At 38.2% G+C, this 21,553-nt stretch overlaps 1 protein-coding gene across 5 annotated transcripts in view; it reads right to left on the bottom strand.

The window, feature by feature from the left end:
• The window catches only part of LOC129720980 (Ig-like and fibronectin type-III domain-containing protein 1), a 326,155-nt gene that overhangs the window by 63,076 nt on the left and 241,526 nt on the right, over positions 1-21,553 (bottom strand). For all 5 annotated transcript variants that reach the window (XM_055672974.1, XM_055672971.1, XM_055672973.1 and 2 more), the window contains one exon: positions 10,975-11,218. In XM_055672974.1, coding sequence (XP_055528949.1) covers positions 10,975-11,119 — 145 coding nt within the window. In that variant the 5' untranslated portion in view covers positions 11,120-11,218. The remainder of the gene's footprint in view (positions 1-10,974; positions 11,219-21,553) is intronic.

Below are 21,553 nucleotides of genomic sequence, written 5' to 3'. Positions count from 1 at the left end.
ACTCTTTGAATTCTTTGAACATCCTCATTATCCCGCATTCTATATAATAGAAGTTATAAAATTATACAGTAATTAAAAAGTACTACATGTTCTAAAAGTTTTATAGCTTAAACATTTAGGCGGTATTCAAAAATGTAATCTTTGATTTAGAAAAGGTTTATTTAGGTTTTACAATCTTGCGCATTTTATATCTTGAGATCGTTGCGATCTACTGTATTAAAATAATCTAATGATTTATTCATTCTTTCTTTTATAAATAATTAAATTCCGGGTATCAGAACTACCAACTGTGTTAAAACGTACGGTACAAGGAAACAATAAAATTAAATCCGATTCATGAAAGTCGGACTTTATCCGGTAAATACTGTTACATCGGGTCAAAGCAATAAAAAGTTCCATCCATGACGTCGAAACTACATCAGGGAAACAAGCAGCGGAAACGAATGACGTTGCTAGAGTGTGAAATCGTATTTCCTAAAGTTTAGCACTAAAATTTTATCTATCAAAGCTTTAGTTGGAGAGTAAATTTTATCGCTTTGTGTAGCCATTTCACTTGGCATACGATTCCCAATGATCGCATATTTTATGCGCAAAGAATCGCTTACACAGAACCAACAAATAAAGCGAATCTTAAATCTCGACCAACAGCAAAGTCCCCCATCGCGTTGCTGGATATGTATGTTAGCTTGGTTTTTTTATGCGACTCAGTCGACAAATGCGTGAGCAGAGGCCAAAGTGAAATATATGTGTGTCGAAATTGCTTTGCAAAATCTTATCCTGCAGTATGTTTCACACCCAGTGACAATTGTTGCTTTCGTGGGGTGTATTGTTGGGCTTGTAGGCAAGTAAGTGAGAAAGCGGCTTCAATTCGCTTTCTACCATCAGGCCAACAAAGACGAAAGTGCTCACAGAGAGCCTTGAGCGACAGGAAGCGCAAAAGAAAAGCATCGTTATCGCTGTGGGGTGAGGGAAGTACGCTGCCACCCCGAGTTTCTGTTGAAAATGGGACGGAAGTACGGAGAAAACCGTCGTCTCGCCACATCTTTATGGTGGAAGTGCGTAAAATGGATCTTCCCGTTTCTCGCCGCGCGGCTTTTGAAGGGCTGTAAGAGAATGATAAATGGGTACATGTGTATATCCATTTTACGCGCGTTTGTGGCCATGATTTATGTGCAAAGCTTCTGCGACTTTTCCCCTTTCCCCAGTCTGTTCCGGTTCCCGGTTGGGCCTGGCCGCGGATCCGGTTGTAGTCTGTAGACATGCGACGATAACGACCACCGTATACTTTGCTTAACTTTGGCGGTAAATTTAGATTACACCATGCGAGGCCGAAGTTTATGGAGAGATGATTTATTTCGAGCGGGACTCGATGAAAACTACGTTTTGAAGAGATTTCGGCAATAAATTGGAACGAGTTTGTTTGTTGGGTTGTATCAACTTTATTATGCGCAAGCAAAATTAGTCTTTTTGTTAGCTGAAAATATTTGATTATCTTCCACATTTGTACATTTTGAAATTCTGTACATTTTCCCGGTTTTCATCAGAAACAATTTTAACTTTCGCAATATAACCTCGTTAGCTGTCAGTTGTACGGGTGAGTAAAATAACAAAACGTCCGGTTATCAGTGCTCTTAGAACAGCAACTGTATAAATAGGTCCCGTGTCACGCAATATAGCCATTTAAACGCTTCCTAACTAGTCCCGCACGAACTGCCCGAAAACTTTCTCAATAACGTTTCCACCGATGACCTCGGATACGGGGATAAACTACGACGCATTCTTTTCATATACCACTGTTGTTGGTACGCAATGGGGTGACCCAAACGGTCGCTGGAGGTGCTTAATCCCATCCGTTTGAATTTTCCTAAATATTCGTTGGCGCATGGTGTACGCTGTAGCGGAAAGCTAACATCGCCAGTGGGTGGAGCTGGCGAAAGAGGTCTCCAACGGCGAGCATCAAAAGTTTATTTTTACTGTCTGAAAGTTGAGCCACAATAAATGACAGTCCAGTGTTAGGAAAAAGGTCCGGATAGAAGAAAATATCCTTGCCGGAGGGATCGTGGAGTAGCAAACAGCGAAAACAAACGGCACATGCCACCGTGCTGCAGGGCTGTCTGGCTGGACGATTTCTGGCGTAATTCAATTTAACTCGTGGACGATGGTTGTGTAATTATTGGAATCGTTTCAGCTGAATCTAAATTCCTCTATTACTTGCTGGATTAGAATGGGTCATCCCATTTTAGGGGATTTTTCGCAGAATTGAGAAGCGACACACTAATTTGAAGTCACCATCCCAGTTGTTGAAGTTTAAGGCGAAGGAAATTGAGTTTGGTTCCGAAAAGCATTTAGATGTCAATCAAGAGGAATAAGGGAAGGTATACTTGGTCAGAAGATTACCATGAAAGACTACACTGGGAGTAATTATTGCAAAACAATACACTGCTCTGCTTCCGACATGAAACGAGCAGTTCAGAAATAGACAATCGTCATTAATTGTCCTGTAATGATTGTTTTGTATTGAGTATTCAATTCTGCGAAGATCCGTACCTTAGATTGTGCGGGATGATTTTCCTTATCTTTTAAGTAGATTTTTGTTAGTAGCTGACTTTATCCTAAGCGTAACATAGCATGTCAGCCAGGTTATTGGTATTCTGCGGAAACGGGAGCTATTTTAATTTATTACCTAGAAGGAAGTTCAATTAGAACTGAGTGAACAAGTTTTAATTTCCTTTTCTTAAGAAAAAAACATAATGCCCAACCCAGTTTGTGCTGCTGACACCTTGCCTGTTGCTCGGTACGGTTCGGTCGGTCTTTTGTGCTTCCCTCTTTGCTCAGCGGAAGCCACTGCGAAAGATCATCTCATCTTCCATCGGGTTCCTTCAGGCGCTCATCTTACGGGTAATTAGAATTATGCAAAATAACACTTTTCCAGGCGCTGCTGCTCCCGAGATGATTTCATGCCTGACCTCTCATGAGCTTATTCTTGAATTTCCCTTTTTTGATTTAAGTGTCTTCCCCGTACGAGGGAAAATTGAATAAGAAGGGCTGATAATACTATTTAGCACCGCCCATTCGTGGCGTCGTGGTGTTACGGAGTGAGCACCGGAAACGGGATGATGAGCTAGGGGGGGAGGTAACCAAGGAAGCGCTTCAAATTGGTCGGATACGCACCCAATCTCCGCTAGCACGAGGGAGGCAAAGCGGGCACTTTTCGAGTTGTTGTTACCTACAGTGAAGAGGAAAAAGTTTTCCGGAACTCACGGAAGTGGGTTGAGAAGATTAGCTGAGGCTGAATTTCGAAAATTAAATAACAAAATGGGGTTGTTTTCTACTTGAATAATGTTCCGCGTGATGACAATGCGTTTTGTGCGATGCTTTGAAAAGTGTTGAAGAGTTTAAAATGGGATAATGAATTGCGTTGAAAAACACGCGAAGTGAACAACAGTTTTTTTTTTGAAACGGTTTCGTAATACAGTCATACCTCGATATAAGGCAACTTCATTTTTATTTTCGTTACGTTATATCGAGTTACGTTATATCGAAGCAAAAAAAAATTTTTTTTTAATTCATTCAAGAATGTTAATAGTTGCTCAAATATGCGCGAAACCCCATTTTCCATCACCTATCAGTATTTTTAAACCTTTTTTATGCCCATTTAGAAATATTTTCAAGAGCAAATAAAAAAAAATATTTTTTTTTCAATTGATACACAGGTTACTCAAAGATGCGTGAAAACCTATTTCCCATCACCTATCAGTAATTTTAAACCATTCTTATGCCCAATTGGGACAATTTTCAACAAATAAAAAAATTTTTTTTAATTGATGCAAGACTGTTGACGGTTACTCGAAGATGCGCGAAAACCTATTTCCCATCACCTATCAGTATTTTTTAATCTTTCTTATGCCCATTTAGAGAAAATTTCAACAAGCAAAAAAATTTTTTTTTCTAAATGATGCAAGACTGTGAATTGTTACTGAAGGATGCGTGAAAACCTAGTATTTTTAAACCTTTTTTATGCCCATTTAGGACAATTTTCGCATTAGTTTCATTAATTTTAAAACTTACTACAAACACTTTTTTGAAGCAATTTATACCCTGAAAACAGTTGCTGTATCATTTATTTTCAATTTCAAAACATTTTCAAAGTTACGTCATATCGAGGTTGCCTTATATCGAGGTTGCCTTATATCGAGGTATGACTGTAGTTGTAAATATTATTAGTGTGATACTCTGAGGTTCACTGATTCCACCCGATATCCATATTCCTATGTACACGGTGACAAAAAAGTCCGGTCACACTTTTTTGGGGTCGCCTGTAGCCTACACGTTGCATCTCTCTGGTGCCATCTATATGTCAAATGAAAGGATTAACTTTGCTGCCCAAAGTGACAGAGTTTCGTTTCTGTGCAGTTTGTTTACATTGAGTTGTGAGCCATGGCAGAGTTAAGAGCAGCTGTTATCGCTGAATATGTGAAAGGGTACAAACCCGGACACATTATCAAACACCTAAAACCGCTGAGAATCAACCGGAAATTTGTGTACCGGACCATAAATCGGTACCTATAGACCGGAGGCACCGAGGACAAGGCACGATCTGGACGACCAAGGTCTGTGAGAACTCCAAGGCTGAAAAAGATTATACGAGACCGGATTCGCCGGAATTCCGCCCAATCTGCACGGAAGCTGGCCAGGAACCTTAAAATTAACCGAGAATCAATCCGCCTGCTTCTGCGCAAGGATTTAAAACTTACACCGTACAAAAAACAGGTGGTTCATCGGGTTACCAAAGCTACAAAGGACAAGAGGTACCAACGGTCGCGGGAGTTGCTCGGTTGGCGCGCAGATGCCGAGATTATTTTTTCGGACGAGAAGCTGTTCGTTTTGGAGCAAACAGTCAATCGCCAAAATGATCGAGTTTGGAGTGTGAGCCTCCAGCAAGCTCCTGCGGACAAGCTGAACGTTTCCCGGTTCCAAAATAAGACGTCAGTGATGGTTAGGGGAGCCATTTGCAAGAGAGGTAAACTGCCTCTTATTTTTATCGATAAAGGGGTCAAAATCAACGCAGCGCATGTTCTGCTTTAAGCTGAACTATTGTTTGAAGACAGTTACTTCTGCCTCCAGCAAGATGGCGCCCCATCCCACACCGCAAAGGTTGTTCAGGTGTGGTGTGAGGAAAACTTGACCGATTTCATTTTGAAGAATGAATGGCCTCCGTCGTCTCCGGATCTGAATCCACTGGATTATTTCGTGTGGGGATACATGATTTCGAAGCTGAACGACTATAAAATAACAAATTTGGAGCAATTCAAGCGAGTTATCACGAAAATCTGGGACGAGATGCCGACGGAGCACATGCGCGCCGCTTGCGACGACTTTCCGAGACGTCTGAAGGTGGTTCGATCAGAGAAAGGTGGTGTAATTCCGAGATATCTTCTGTGAAGTATCTATATGAGTTACTGAATAAAGCTATGAAAGCCAGATTCAGATTTTCTTCTTATTTTTTGAAATATTGAGATTTACCTGTGTGACCGGAATTTTTTGTCACACTGTAAACGTTTAACGAGTGATTAATGTGTAAATTTGTGTTGACAAAATTTGTGTAAAGTGAAAGTGAAGTGAATTTTGTCCTGAAATGCCAGGACGAACCAAAAAAGCTCGCTTTGATGCGGCTACGAGGAAACGTGAGGCTTCTCCTCCGAGTAATTCAGAAAGCAATAGGTATGGAATTCTTTCTACTATAGGGGATGAAGAATTAGAAGCTTCTCATTCTGAGCAAAATGCCGGTATGAAGAAAGCTAAAGTTCCACCTATTGTGGTAATAGTTGCAAATTTCAAAGCTTTTCGTTCAGAACTTTCATCATTTCTTTCTGATGTGAAAGTTAATTTTCAAATTGGCCGCCTAGGCGAAATTCGTATTTTGGCCGAATCTTTTAAAGACCATCAACATCTATTACAATATTTGACTGAAAAGATGTACGAATTTTATACATATAACGCCAAAAACAAGAGACCGTTTAAGGCTGTGTTGAAAGGTCTTTCAATTGACCAAACTATTGATGAAATTAAAGATTGTTTGACAGAATTACTTGGTTTTTCCCCCAACCAAATAATTTTAAAGAAACGCAAGTCAAATGCAAAAAAAAAATAATGTTGGAATACTACATCGCTGCGTGCGCTTGGCCTGGAGGTCGGTGCAACCGACCAAACAGTGCTTGGTGTACATACATGTCAGGAAGCAGTCCCGTCTCGGAGCTGCAAACATTGGCAACGACTGGTAGGGCGCTTTGTATTTTACTTCCCCAACGAAAGAAGTAAGCACTAAGGTGAAATTTCTTTCACACACCAAGTTCCCCAAGACGGTGCTGCTGCGGCTGACAATCAGCGAGAAGGGGATGTCAAATCTGCTCTTCTTTCGCTGCGGACTAGCCGTGAACGGGGGAATTTATAGTACAAAGTACCTGCCAGAAGTTGCGTCGTTCACCAAAAAATACCATAAGGCTGAAGCATGGTGTTTTGGCCGAATCTGGAGTGGGCTCACTATTCGAGGCGATCGTTTGAGGAGATGGAACGGCTAAATGTCGATGTGGTACCCAAGTTGGCGAACCCGCCCAACGTCCCCAAGTTGCGTTTCATCGGAGATTTCTGGCAAGCCTGAAGCGTAAAAATTTGTCGCGAAATTTGAGGAGGAATTGATAAATAAAACGAAAAAAGAATTTAAAAACATGCTAACACGCATGGTTTCGTCCGGGATGGCGAACGTTCCGGTTAACTGCCGAAATTCCGCACGAAAGATTTTTTCTGCAATTAAGCTAGCATAATTACCTTTCATAGGAAATTTATCAAACCTATTTATCTGTCTTAGTTATTTTTTCACCACCATCCGAAAAAAGCCCATTTTTTAACGCATACGTTAGCACAAAACGATATTTGTAGCCCATTGACCCAGATAAAAAAAAATTGATTGAAATGCTTGCCCTTTGTTGCGTGGAATTGCACAGGTTTTTCAGTAGATCCACTGAGGACATTGCAGCGGCAAAAGTACCAGGCAAATCCGCCTGCCTCAACTAGCTCGGAGTATTGGAGCCGAGCTGTGACATTTTTTTAACTTTGATTCAAACACGGTTCAGTGAAGACGCGTTGTCGTTGCTGCATCCTGCTAACGTAATACGCATGTCGTTGGAAGAGTTCAAGCGCAAAACCGGAGCTTTCGTAATTTTTAACGAAGTTGACAATTTTGTTGGAGAGGTGGAAGTCTGGTATCAACATTGCAACAGCATGAGAGCAGACGGTAAGAGGATACAAGGAAGATGGTTTTTAGTTAACGACGTTGTTATTTTTATCTTTCCACGGTAGATTTAGTGTAAATTAAATTAGAGTTTAGGTTAGCTTGGTGTTAATATTTAAAAAAATGAAATTTTTCACTTCTAAAATTTTGAAGAACTTGCCCCCCCCCCCCTATTCGAAGTTCTGGCTACGCCTATGTCAATGCCCGAAACTCATCAGTTTCTAAGGCTAGAGTGAAATTTAATACACCAATCATTGGCAATGAGCTTCAACTTCTTATACGTTTAAAGAACATACGGAGACGTCAATATCAAAGGACTCGTGATCCTGTTTTGAAAGCTATTTTTAAAGATTTACAAACGAAAATCAAACATAGATTCATTTTCTTGCGAAATGAAAATTTTATGAGAGAAGTTGAACAACTAAAACCATGTTTCAAACCTCTCTGGAAGCTTTCGAAGGTTCTTAGGAAACCTTCAAAGCCCATTCCAGTCCTCAAAGATGGTGACCAAATATTTCTTACGAATGAAGAAAAAAGCTCAAAAACTCGCTCAGCAGTTCGAGAGTGTTCATAATTTCAATTTGAACGTAATGAGTCCTATTGAAAATGAAGTATTACAAAGGTATGATCAGATCACCACTCAAGAATTTCTTCCTGAAGAGGTACTGGAAACAAACTTGAATGAATACGAACTATTTTGATAAAACTTTAAAAACATGAAAGCACCAGGAGATGATGGGATTTTTATATCCTCCTCAAAAGACTTCTCGAAAGCTCTTTAAATTTCTTGGTGAAAATTTTTAACAGATGCTAATCCAAAATGGAAAAATGCCAAAGTCACTCCAATTTTAAAACCTGAAAAAAATCCAGCTGAAACATCAAGTTATCGTCCAATTAGCTTACTCTCTTCTATAAGCAAATTTTTTGAAAGAATGATTCTTAATAGAATGATGACACGTATCAATGAAAACTCAATTTTTGCAAATGAGCAGTTTGGAAAGCCCGTCGTAGTAGGTTACCTAGATATCCGCTGTAGTTGTTTACGTGAAAATATGGTAACCTAGGTAACCACGGCAGTGCTGTCCATTTTTGCCAATTATGTCGGAATAATTCAACATTTTCAGTATGATTTGTTCGAATTAACAGAAACCGATTTGGCAACTTTTGATTTTCTTCAGCGCAGTGAAAACAGATGAAAATACATACAGTTGAAATTTAGGAATTGCAGTAATTCATCTCATATATTTCTGCTAATTTAAGCTTGCTTTTAGAAATTGGAGGTAAACATTTCAAAGATTAAAGTATTCTTAGTGTAGTGAGTGATTTTGTTTAGTGATTAAAATGAAAAGTGGTCCGCTAGTGATGAAAAAAACTTTGGTTGGCTGCTGAACGAGTCCCGTTGTAGCCGTATTTAACAATGCGCGGATTTTGCTTTTTGAAGTAGATGATTGAAATAAATGAGTTTTCGAGTGCAGATGTCTGGCTATTAAATCAAATTTAGAGCTTTTAAGTGAGTTTTTGAGGATTCTACTTTATGAGAAATCTAAAGTGAACTAAGAAGAATCCATTCCATGGATTAGCAGATCGATTTAGTTAGAAAATATGCATTTTTTTCTGTTTTCAATTGTGTTTTCATGTTGTATGGAGCAGTTCCCCTATGCAGTAGGCTGCAAAAAAGTCTAAATATATTTTCTTCATATTTGCAGAAATGGAAAATTTCTCCTAATGTATGTATGACCTTCTAGATTCCACTGTCTGGCAGTGATAGGGTGAAAAAAAGACAATGCTGTTGATTCTTGTTTCTGCATCTGTCTTGTTTTCGGAATCTAGAAGGTGTTAGCTCTACCGACCTTCCAAAGACCCTTTGCAGAATGACTGAGTACTTGCAGCGCATTCCGGAGTCAATTTCCATTCGGTAAGCCCCGCCTCAAAATAATACTAGAATCTATTAGATTTTATTATTATTCTCAGACTTTCAATTCATTTGACATATCAATATCAAAAAAATTGACCCGTATTTAATATATATAAGGTAACTGACGGCTTCGTCAGGTGATATGCGTTGTGGGCAGGATTCAGTTTGCCAAGCCTCAGAAGTTGCCTCAGAAACTCAATTTGTGTTAACTTACCTTGAACGTTAACGTTAAAATATTGACCAAATAGAGACCAGATAGCGACCAAATAGTGACCAAAAATATACAAAAGAGGGTTTTGAAATTTATTGTTGAACCATAAATAAACCAAAAATTCAAATGGAAAATTTCTCCTAATGCATCAAAAACACAATTTATTATTTTTCCTCATAACCCAAGAATTTTTTTTATCAAACCCACCAATAGTCATGTTGTTAAGATGAACGGTTTAATCTTAAATTGGTCTGACTAAAGTAAATATTTAGGGCTAATTTATGACAAAAATCTTACTTTCAAGGAGCATATTGAAAATATCCAAGCAAAGTGCAATAAATATATAAAATGTTTGTATTCTCTTACCAACAGAAATTCTAGACTTTGTCTCAAGAATAAACTGTTACTTCACAAACAAATATTTAGACCAGCAATGTTATATGTAGTTCCCATCTGGACAAGTTGTTGTGCAACCAGAAACAAGACGCTTCAAAGGAATCAAAACAAACTTCTGAAAATGATATTGAAGCGTCCTCGCTGGTTTAGCAAAAATGAACTACACAGGCTTATAAATGTGGAAACATTAGAAAATATGTCAAACCAAATTATCAATAAGTTCCGACAAAAATCGTTGCAATCCTCAATTACAACGATTAGCTCACTTTATAGTCTGTAAGATTGAATCAAGGTTTAATTTTAAATTCCTTTTTTTTCCTGACAAGTAGGTTCACAATTTTCCTACAATCGTATTCACTTAACCGCGAAAGCAATTACAATAGTTCAATGAAATAAAGCTTAAAATATATGTAATAGTGTTGATATGCCACCGTTTGTGGCAGAACACACAATAAAAAAAACTTTGAATAAATATTAGTAAATAATTAATTCATCACAAAACATCCCCCTCTATTTTAAAAAAAAAATGTGCGAATTTTAAAATCGACATGCAAATTCGTTTTGTTATTATTAGTTTGTTATATCCATTTTGGTGGTCCCCGTGGTTCAGTGGTAATGATGTCGGTCGGCTAGCTCTCCCACACACGGTGGTGTTGTCGGGGTCGATTCTCGATCAGGATATTATTTGTTTTATATCCATTTTGTAAAATGTCATAATAACAATCGATTTCAACAAACCTCAGTTTCTCATTGTTATAATTGTTGCTCTGCACAACAAGAGCAATAAAGAATGAAGAAACGTCGAAAAGCTACAAACTTGAGAAGACCGAAACGCGGTACCCTCACGCTAGTTCCCCTATCAAGAGAGCACAACGACAAATCCACCATTCTCAAAGCGAATAACATCTACTATCAGTATACAGTTCAACAAACTGAGCTGCGCATCAATTTTTCCTAGAATCAATTTTGCTTAAAATTACCACCAAACCTCGAGACTATTGCGTGTTGTTTTACTTGTTTAGATGAATATCTCAAGTTTGGCTACAATATCTATTCCATCCATTGCCAGGCGCCCTGTGTAAAACCGCGACAGTAAACCACCGATTCTCTAGTGGAGATTGATTACCATCCATTAGGTGAAATAATAATTAAATCTATACTCACCGACGGGGTCGACCGCAACGACGGCCACATTATGGCGGCCGGCATCCAGTAGCAGTATAGCTGTGATGAGCAGTAATCCCGGTGCTGTTCCTAGGGGTGACTGTTGCTTGCTAGGAACTCGTATATTACGGAAGAATCTCCACATGACGATGTAATAACTCTAAGCTGTGGTGGGCGGGCTCGAAGCACTTCGTTTAACGTTGGCAAAAGGGGCCGCCGCTGGCAGAGGCATTCAATAAGGGATCTGAAAGTAATATGTAGATTACGTTTATAAATTTGCGTTCAGGTGAAAGAGTATTTTGTAAAGTACCGTCTGACGGGGTGAGATTGAGCCAAAAAAGGATTCGTTTTTGTTTCTTGGCTTGTAATGCACACATTTAGGCAATGAGTTTGATCCAAATCACGTCAATGCACACTTAAATGTTTAGTTAACGACTGCCGCAAAAATGGTTAAGTTACAATAAACTATAGTTTTGCTAAAATTATCTGAACTTTGGCCTAATCTCACCCCTTCTATGGGGTGAGATTGAGCCAAAAACAAAAAGTTGAATTAATTACCTGTTAAAGTAACAGTAGTGTATCTACGAATAATTCACATGAATAACATGATAAAACAGTAAGCATAGGGACGATAATAAACAACGTGGACTATTAAGAGGCTGTAGGAGGTTGACCAGAAACTACGTTTCATATGAATTATAGAAAATAGTATGACTGGATCAAATCGATATCTGGAGTAACCAGTTATGAGAACGTGGCTTATAGACAGTGTCTATACACATAGTGGCATCTCCAGGTAGCTTAGAAAGGGAAAACATTAGAACATAAAGCCTGAGAAGACTTTTCGTTTCAATTATTATGTGTCATTGACCACTGTATATTTCATTGGAAATCTTAAAATCGCTGGAAACGTACCCACAACCCTCCTTCCTCGTTTTAAAAGTCGTCAGTTTATATAGAATAGGTGTACAAAATTTTGTTACATTCCATAAGCAATATCAGTCATTGTAAATTACCACCTAACACTTGTTAGCTTACTGTTCTCAAGCTTTAAGTCATTATTTCAAATAACACTATAGCTAGACAACATACTTTTTGTAAACGATGCAAGTATTTTGGTGTATACTGATATAATTCTGTCGTAAATGTGAATTCCGCACATTGTACCGTTCATTATAGCTTGGCACAATCTCACTCCAGAAGGGCGCGAAAAAAGTACAGTTTGGAAAAACATTATTTTCTGAGACAACACAGGTTCAATGCATAATATTTCCTCACCACATTGGAGACGACATCCTAACGTACCAAATGAGCAGTAAGTTGATGTGATTTCTTGATCGGGTTGGTTTCCCTTGGACATTTTTGGCTAACGTTATTTGCGCACGTTTTTCACCCTGTACTTTGAAATATTATTTAAGTGGAACAGTTCACTAATATTATCTATATTCCATTTAAATTTGTGACCCCCCTGGCTTAATCTCACCCCGGCAGACGGTAGATAGTATGTGAACTAAGCGACGAACCCGATTTTAACATTATATATTCAAAACAAAGAATTATGTTCATTGAAAGTATCGTTCATTCATCATTTGGTATTCAAGATACTTGTCACTTTTATTAGAAAACCGTGAGCAAGGCAGACAAGAAAACAGTCATGATTCCGAGACTTCTCTACTGTTTCTGTTTGAGTATTGAAATGCTGTCGTCATGTATGTAAGTTCAGCAATGAATCTTAGCTGGATTGTTTCGTTCTCGTTAAAATACATATACCGCGGTAATACGTGCTGATAGAATCCAGCAAGAAACTGCGGCGCCGCGCAGTAGAATAGCAAACGAACGAATTGTACCCGATAACAAAAACAAGTAAATCGAGCTAGACGGCTCCCATCCCGTCTCCCAGCCTGATCGGACCCGGTCTTCCACCGTCAGAACGAATCTAGCGTACTAAACAAATTCTTTGCATGTCGTGACTCGTGACTTGATTTCAGCGCGCAGTACGGACATCTTTAAATACTGTCACACCTCACACCATAAAATTAATGACGCAGCGCTGCCACTTGACATCTGACAAGTTGTTGTTTGTTTTTCCGCCACTCTATAGCAATTCATGTAACATTACTTTGTGCAGCGAAGGAGTATATCGAAATGGTAGTATTAGCATAACTGAGTAAAAGTAATTTGTCTTCATGATTTAGGAAAAAAAATTGTTGATGTGTTGTCACTCTTAATACACGTGATTTATTTCGCAAAAAACTCAAGGTTTCAGTTTGATATTTTAAGCTGACAGCTGCATAGCTAGTGATCGATATAGTCAGAAAACCGCATCAGACTTAGCATTTTGACAACTGACGGCGCTGTCGTGCCCGGCGCATACCGGTTGACCCATTTCAAATGGCTTTTGGTTAAAAAAAATGAAAGGAAGCAAAACAATCGTGATGCTTGAAATTCTCGACGGAATATGATGGAATATTGAAATTGTGTCACCATGCGTGTGGGTTCAGCGGTGAATAGCAATTGGATTGTTTCGTTCCCAGCTATGTACACACACCGAGGAATTATATGCTAATATAAACCAGGCAGTGGCTGGAACGTTTGAATTCCTAAGGAACGAAGTGCTACCGTTGAATAAATAACACAAGAAACAGCACAAACCGCACTAGACAATTTCCGCCATCCCAGCTTTGGCTGTGTCGTACTGAGCTTTGTGTGTGCTCTTGGTGTTTAGCGAATCGTAGCAGGATTTTTGCGCTCAGTACGATTATGCGAGTAACTCTAACTTGTGTACTACGTTTTGAATGATGAGTATGCTATCAATGGGAGCCCAGTTTCGGTTCGTTGTTTACTTCATCAACGGTGATGGCGTGACGCTTTAGAATAATCAGGAAGCAGCTGTTGTAATGTGAATTAAAACTAAGCACAACTTCGTAATCCGTGCGGACATGAACACTATTTGTGGAATTGATAAATATTTAAATTTTATATAATTGTATTTTTAATTAAGGCTTATCAAGTAAACTAATTCTTGTCTTATGGTAGAGGTGGGAAAAATGGTTCACTATAGTGAGCGGATCAGAGCGGTTCCGCTCACTAAGATGAACTAGTTCTTTTTACAGCTCACTCGCTCTTTTCGTTCCTACATAATTTTTGGTTTTTATCAGTGTAGTTAATTATCAGACACCGTAAGCAAGAGCCATTGAAAGCTTTACACCCGATTTGCCAAGCGCAAGGTCGCGCGCAAAACTACAATAGAACTCCAAGAAACAAGCTGCCACCAAACGTCTGCCCTGATATGCATAACCTGCATTTCTCATCACCCAGCCACCAGCCAGCCGCAAGAGCATGCAAAAAAACAACTTGTCCATACACAGGTAGGTACACGGGTTGGCTAATGCCGAGTACGCACACGAATGGATGTGGAACGAAAAGAACGAAAGAACTGATTCACTGATCTTCTGGCAATCCGCTCGCAGGCTGAACAAAAGACTCAGTTCTTTGAAAGATCGAAATCTTTCGCTCTCAGAAGAACTGGTTCTTCCGATGGCTCTTTTGTTCAGCTCGCAGGGAATCCGCTCGCGATCAGAAGATTTCGATCTTTTAAAGAACTGATTTTCTGATCAGCTCGCGAGCGGATTGTCTGCATAGATTCAAAAGATCAGTGTACCAGTTCTCTCGCTCTTTTCGTTCCTCTTTTCGTGTGCGTCCCGGCGTTAGCCAGCCCGTGCGCTGTGTGTGAATTGTGGCAAGTAGATTTTATTTTTCATTCCCGCGGCTGGTGGATGGTTATGCATAGGAGAGCAGGCAGCCGGCGGCAGCTATTTTCTGAGAGTTTTGTTGCAGTATTGCACGCCGCTTTGCGCTTGGGGTGTAAAACATTAATATGGCTCTCGCTTGCGGTGTCTGATCAACAGAATCAGCTTCAGCTTTTTGCTTGAAGTAAGGGGTGAGTTACCGCTCTTTAAAAAAGAGCGATAGATCACTCACTCACTTTGATGAACCAGCTCTTTAGATCAGTTCGTGAGCGGATTGCCCACCTCTATCTTATGGGTGTAAGGTATGTACCCAGCAAACAATTTTGTTGATTAACAGCTTAATAAGCCATTTATCAGTGGATTACGGCTGAACTATAGCTTAACAAGCCGTTATCCAACAAAATTGTTTGTTGGGTAAGTACGGGTCGATTCTTATCACAAGTCTCTCAAAAAGTCAAAAAGTTTCAAGAATTATGGCAACTTTTCGAATCAATTCGGATGTCCAGCGACCTAAATATGATGTTCTACGCCGTTTTTAAAAACAGGGTGTTAGGGAGCTCACTTGAAATCTTTAAGGGGTGGAAGAGGACCCTATTTGAAGAAGAAAATCCTTTTAGGCATATGACCAAAATTAAACTACTGCAGAGTTATTCACTTTATTCAGTTCTCGGTTATGTTTGCCTATAACGAGGTCTAGCACAAGAAGCATGATAGCTTACTCAATTCTGTTGGTTTCGTTTGAAAGCCGATAAAATTTCGTATTCAATAGTGTCTTGAAAACGTCGAACTAGAGAGTTGAGTAGAAAATTGTGAATCTCATAATATTAAATTAATACTAAATGAAGGCGCTGATTATTGCTTTTAAAGTGAAATAGCAGCTAAACTAAAAGAATTAGATGCTTGGTGTCAAAAAAACAACCTGTAGAAAAGACTTCAATGTTTAATTTGGTTAACAACAAAACCCATGATTATCACGCATTTCATAAAAAAATTGCAGCTTAGTTCTCAAAAAACATTTGATTTCTCATTTGTTCCTTTCTCAGTGCTTTTTATACTCTCTAATTCGACGCTTTTAGGACACTATTGAGTACGAAATTTTCTCAGCCTTCCAACGATACCAGCAGAACTGAGCTAGTTATCGTGCTTGTTGTGTTAGACCTCGTTAAAAGCAAACGTAACCGAAAACGGAAAAAAGTGAATAAATGAAATTTTGGCCACATGCGTAGATGAATTTTTCTCATCAAATAGGGTCCTCTATCACCCCTTACAGGATTTCAAGTGACCTCCCCAACACCTTGTATAAGTTGGCGATTTTCGGAGGCTGTATGAAACTGTGGAAAATAATCATACACCTTTGGTATTTGGTATTGGTATTTCCTGAGCAAAGGTGACGCTCAAAACCGGATATCGGTGTCCGACGATAAATTGAAACTCGATATGTCGACTTTCGGTTTCTGGAAAAATCGATTATTTTCTCTGCAATATTGGTATTTTCGGAATCGGGATGATACCGTCGTAATGAAAGCAATCATGTACTCCCCTATGAAGGCCTTTTTTAAACAGGGTGTCTTCTGCTTTCTGAAGAGCAAAGTAAAGTTGAGAAAAATTCTCAAATACGCTCGGATATTAATAAATCTCCATTGTTTATATCGCTGACTATCGATGACATGATGGAGTAGAAGGCTTAAGGGGTTATATACCTTTTTGGTCGAGAAAAATGAGAGAAGTTTGAATTTATTTTTAAGTGCATAGCACCATTTTCATTGCATCAAAGTGGTATTTTTCTGAAAGTACAGTTTATCAACAACAAAAAAATACGTTTGATTTTGAGATATTCCAATTATTACTGGAGTAATGGTCGTTTCCCCGAAACGCTATTTTTTGCAGAGGCTTGTGGTGATCCTGATAGAGACTCAACGGGTCAACCGAAATAAAAAAACTCATATTATTTCATTAGATCAGAATTGTGCCGTGTCCTTGAACGATCGCTTTTATGAGTATTTTGTTTTCAGTGCAAACGGGAACGTTTTTCCCAAAAAATGCACGTTTTGAGCGCTATAAATTGCATTGAAAATTTTTTTGCGGTAGAACGTAACTGTATGTTTCAAAAAGCGATCGCTCAAGGACCGGCGAATTTAATAACGAAAATAAAAAAGAAGATGAAGGAAATCGGTTCAGTAGTTTTCCCGCAATCACGATCACGGCAAAGTCATTTTTCGGAAAACAGTATTCCGAGATAATCGCGTGTAAAGTTTCAAGTTTAGCTTATGCGGCCGTGGCGAGGCGCGCTGCAAATCGCTCTAACTTTGTTCCGATTGCTCAGATCTTTATGAAAATTTGTGAAAATGTTCTCAAGATGTTGTATTTGAAGATAATGCAATAAATTTTTTTTCGGTATTTGAAAACTAAAAAGGTATATAACCCCTTAACCTTTAACCCCTTAAGGTATATAACCCCTTTTTGCTCGAGAAAAAAGAGCAAAGTTTGAAATTTCCTCTTATTTATGGCATATAGGTAGTAGTTTCTGAATGTTGAGTAATTCATCAGCAACAAAACACGTTTGTTCGTGAGGAATACCAAATATTCAGAAAGTAATGGTCGTTACTCCGAGGTTTGCGGTCGTTTTTAAAAGTATTTTATTTTCAGTTTTTTTTGGGAACGTTTTTCCCGAATAAAAATGCTTTGAGAGCTGAAAAGTTAAACTTTGTATATCAAAAATCGATCGTTCAGCAGGGTACAGGGGTACAGCAGACACCCGGGCACATCTCACAGTAGATTAACAATTCTGGTCGCAGTAAGGAAGTCCATACAGGAAAAAAACCCTTAAGTTAGCGATCAAGTCGACAAAAAAGCGAGGGAGAGAGAAGGAGAGAGAGAGATAGAGAGATAGAGAAAGAGGGAGATGAACAGAGATATATATATATATATATATATATATATATATATATATATATATATATATATATATATATATATATATATATATATATTTATATATTTATATATATATATATATATATATATATATATATATATATATATATATATATATATATATATATATATATATATATATATATATATATATATATATATATATATATATATATATATATATATATATATATATATATATATATATATATATATATATATATATATATATATAGAGAGAGAGAGAGAGAGAGAGAGAGAGAGATAGAGAGAGAGAGCGAGAGAGAGAGAGATAAAGAGATATAGAGATAGACAGAGAGAAAATTTTCACAAATATCGTAAAATAAAGAGAGAGGGAGAGAGAAAGAGATAGAGAGAAAGGGAGAGAGAAAGAGATAGAGAGAAAGGGAGAGAGAAGAAGATAGAGATGGGGAGTGAGAGAGAGAGATAAAGAGAGAGATAAAGAGAGAGATAAAGAGAGAGATAAAGAGAGAGAGATAGAGAGAGACAGAGAGAAAGAAAGAGAAATAGAGAGACAGAGATAGAGAGAGACAGAGAGAAAGAAGAGAGAGAGAGAGAGAGAGAGAGAGAGAGAGAGAGAGAGAGAGAGAGAGAGAGAGAGAGAGAGCAAGAAAGAAAGAAAAAGGAAAGGAAGAAAAGGGGCATCATAATTTTCATGGCAGTAAGTTCATAACATGGGCGAGGGCCTAACGTCTTCGCCAACCACGCTCGACGCCTGGGTGCGAATCCCACCGCCGACATAGGTGTCGATGGTTGTGAGGTGGCGTGATCCACTCACAACCAACCCAAACTGGTCTAGATTCAATCCTAGCCGACACCGGGAGATTTTCTGAGGCGAAAAATCTCTGGGATCACGCCTTCCATCGCATGAGGAAGTAAAGCCGTTGGCGCCGGTCCGTTAATCAACGGGTCGTGAGGTAGGCTCCTGGGTGGAGTCGTGCCTCCCTGGGCGTCGGTGATTGGCACAAAAAACAGTGGCGGAACTAGACCGACGGAAAAAAAGTTAGTTCCGTTTCTGGTGCATGTTGGAGAATATATCGTCAAAATTTTACTTAAATAATTCTTATCAGATCTGTACATCGATGTTAACCTGCAATAGATCAAGTAAACAATTATATTTACAACCTGTTATCACAGTACTTTGGATGACTCAAGTTCACTCAATCTCATATCGCACACTCATTCTCAATACACATCTACTATACCAAACTAGATCACACGAATTATAACAAATCAATTGATAAGTACCTAACCAGTGAACGACTCACTCGCTTCGGTAAAACATTCCGAATTTCCTTTGTCGCGTATCCTGCTTTATCGGGGCGAGTTTGTTGAGAAAGAACAAGCATTTTTCGTGGTCACTAAGCAACCACAACAGGAACAATATTAAAAAGTGTACTCTATTTTTGACATCTCTTGGTTGACATTTTTGACACTTTTGGCATTGTTTATTTTTTTTTAATATCTGATACTTGCAGTGCAGTGTTGGAAATGAAATAGTGCACAACATATCTATCTTGATTGACTTTTGTGATAAATCGAATGTAACAATAATAAATAACAAATATGATTTGATTCTCCCTACATAGCTCAAATTGAAAACATGAAAGTTTATAGTTTTCTAAACATTCCTCTGAATGTTGGTGCCCTAAGTGATGATAAAAGTGCGTCAAAAGCCCGCAGAATGATTGTTCGCCGGGTTCGTCACTTCTACGTTTGCTCACGGGCAAACTTTATTTGGGTATTTGAAGACTTTACGCACTTACAGGTTAGCTGTGGGCACGAAAACTTGCAGTAACCATAATCATTCATTTTCCCAGTTTGAGCTCTAGCATAAACCTGTGTTGACAACTGGTCGGCAGAAGCGAAAAAATGTTTGTTCTAGTGTTCAAAATGAGAAAAAATATGGAGGATTATAACTTTTCAAGCATTTCTGCGAATTTTGGAGCTCCTAACTTAGTCGGAAGTGTGTAAAGTTTTCAGAGACTAAGCTTAAGTTTTTTCTTAAGCGATGAATCCGGCCAGAAATTACTCTGAGGCCTTTCCACGCACTTTTATCTTTGCTAGAGACACTAAAACTCACATAGCTTCAGGACAATTTTTTTTCGCTTTTTTCGATTCGGAATCAATTTCCTGAACAAACACAACTATGTAGCGTTATCATGCAAACCTAAGTGATGATGAAGCTCGTGCGAAGCACTTATAATTTCCAATTGGAAAATCATAGGTAAACAATAACGTAAAATAGAACCTGGTTGAGTTTTTCCACCAAATCTTTTGTTTTTTCTTCGTCGGTTATTTTATTTGATATCACGTGAGAGCTTAAAAAACATATCAAACATCCATCTCGGTTTGTGAACAAATGAGCTTATTTTGAAAAACACCAAGAGACGACGCAATCTGGATTTACTCAAGCAACAGTCAAACAGTCTTGTGTGGGGTTGTTTTTCTTGGAGCGGAATAGGCAAATTGTCGAATTTATTGCCAGAATGATTAGTGAATCCTACGCAGGAATCCAGACCTTAATCCATCGCCATGTGGCATCATTTGACACATTGAACATTTCTCGACGTGAAATAAAATTCAGTGACATTTCCATCATTTGACAATACTTTTTCGAACACCAATAGATATCCCTTTACAGAGAAAATCATATCAAGTTAGTCTAGTTTTGTACTTGGATACAGTAGATATCCAAAGTTGAGAAAAGTAAAATGATCACAGAGAATTCTGGGCTGGTTCGGGTTAATTTACAAAGTGGTGAAACCAATTTTTTATCAAATAGAACTGTCTACTTCATTATTTCCAACACTTTACGATATTTGTGAAAATTTTGTCATTCATGATACTATGGATAATAAAAAATGCAACTGGGTTATCAGAGTTTACTAGCACAGAATACTGAATAATTTGTTAAATGTTTTATTCATTTCTGATTTTTCTTATCCTTTTAAAGTTTTGGAAATGTATTTGTTCGAGGGGTTACCGTTTAGCTCGAAAAAATGAAACAAAGTTTGTTTTTTTTTCAAAGGCTGTGTTTTGATTTTATTTTGTTTTTTGTTAGCTGAACAGAACTACGTTGTCCAACGGTTTGAACTTTTGTGAAAAAATTTATTGTTACATTGAAATTACGATTTTCTGATACAATAATTTTCAAACAAAATCATACCACAAAGATCAAAACAGCAGTGGTCCAAAACTCACAACAAAAGAAACACAAATCATTTGTCTACAAAGAAATGAAAAATATGCTCAAACAATATTTTCAAAACTTGATTATTGGTGGAATTGTGGGATTGTGGTGGGCTTTTTTTCTTGGGGTTTGGGCTGATAAAACTCGGAAAAAATCTTTAGCTTAAGCAATCATTTTTAAACATGTTTGGCTTTGGTGCATACGGGAAAGTCTCTCGCAAAATTAGCGTTGACAATTATATTAGAATACTTACCGCCGATATAAATTTCTGCTTAAAAATGGAATCATTCAAAACTGACAAAGTTAGTAATGATAATCTAAATAAAAATTGAGAAAAATCACTCAAGTAGTTTTTCTGCCAATCGTAGGATAAGTTGGGATAAACAAAAAGTGATACAAAATTACCTCAAAGCAAATAAAGTAAGCAACCATTTAAGGTCAAAATATTCCAGAACTATCCAGAAATAGAGGTAATTCAATTATTTATGTGTTTACCGATAGTTACCGGGTAGGCATGATGAACCAACGGCAAAATTATACGATTCCTTACGGCCAATTGCTTCTTCTTCATACTTTTTCGGGCACGTTGCGACGGTAGCCAGAGTTTACCTGGTTTGAGACCACAACTTTGCACTACGTGCGAAATGTCACGTACGCATTTCAAGTTGAACATCTATTTCCG

Source organism: Wyeomyia smithii, chromosome 2 (assembly GCF_029784165.1).
Source record: "Wyeomyia smithii strain HCP4-BCI-WySm-NY-G18 chromosome 2, ASM2978416v1, whole genome shotgun sequence".
Lineage (NCBI taxonomy): Eukaryota > Metazoa > Arthropoda > Insecta > Diptera > Culicidae > Wyeomyia > Wyeomyia smithii.
Note: the sequence above shows the minus strand (reverse complement) of the source record. Positions and strands in the feature narration are given on the sequence as shown.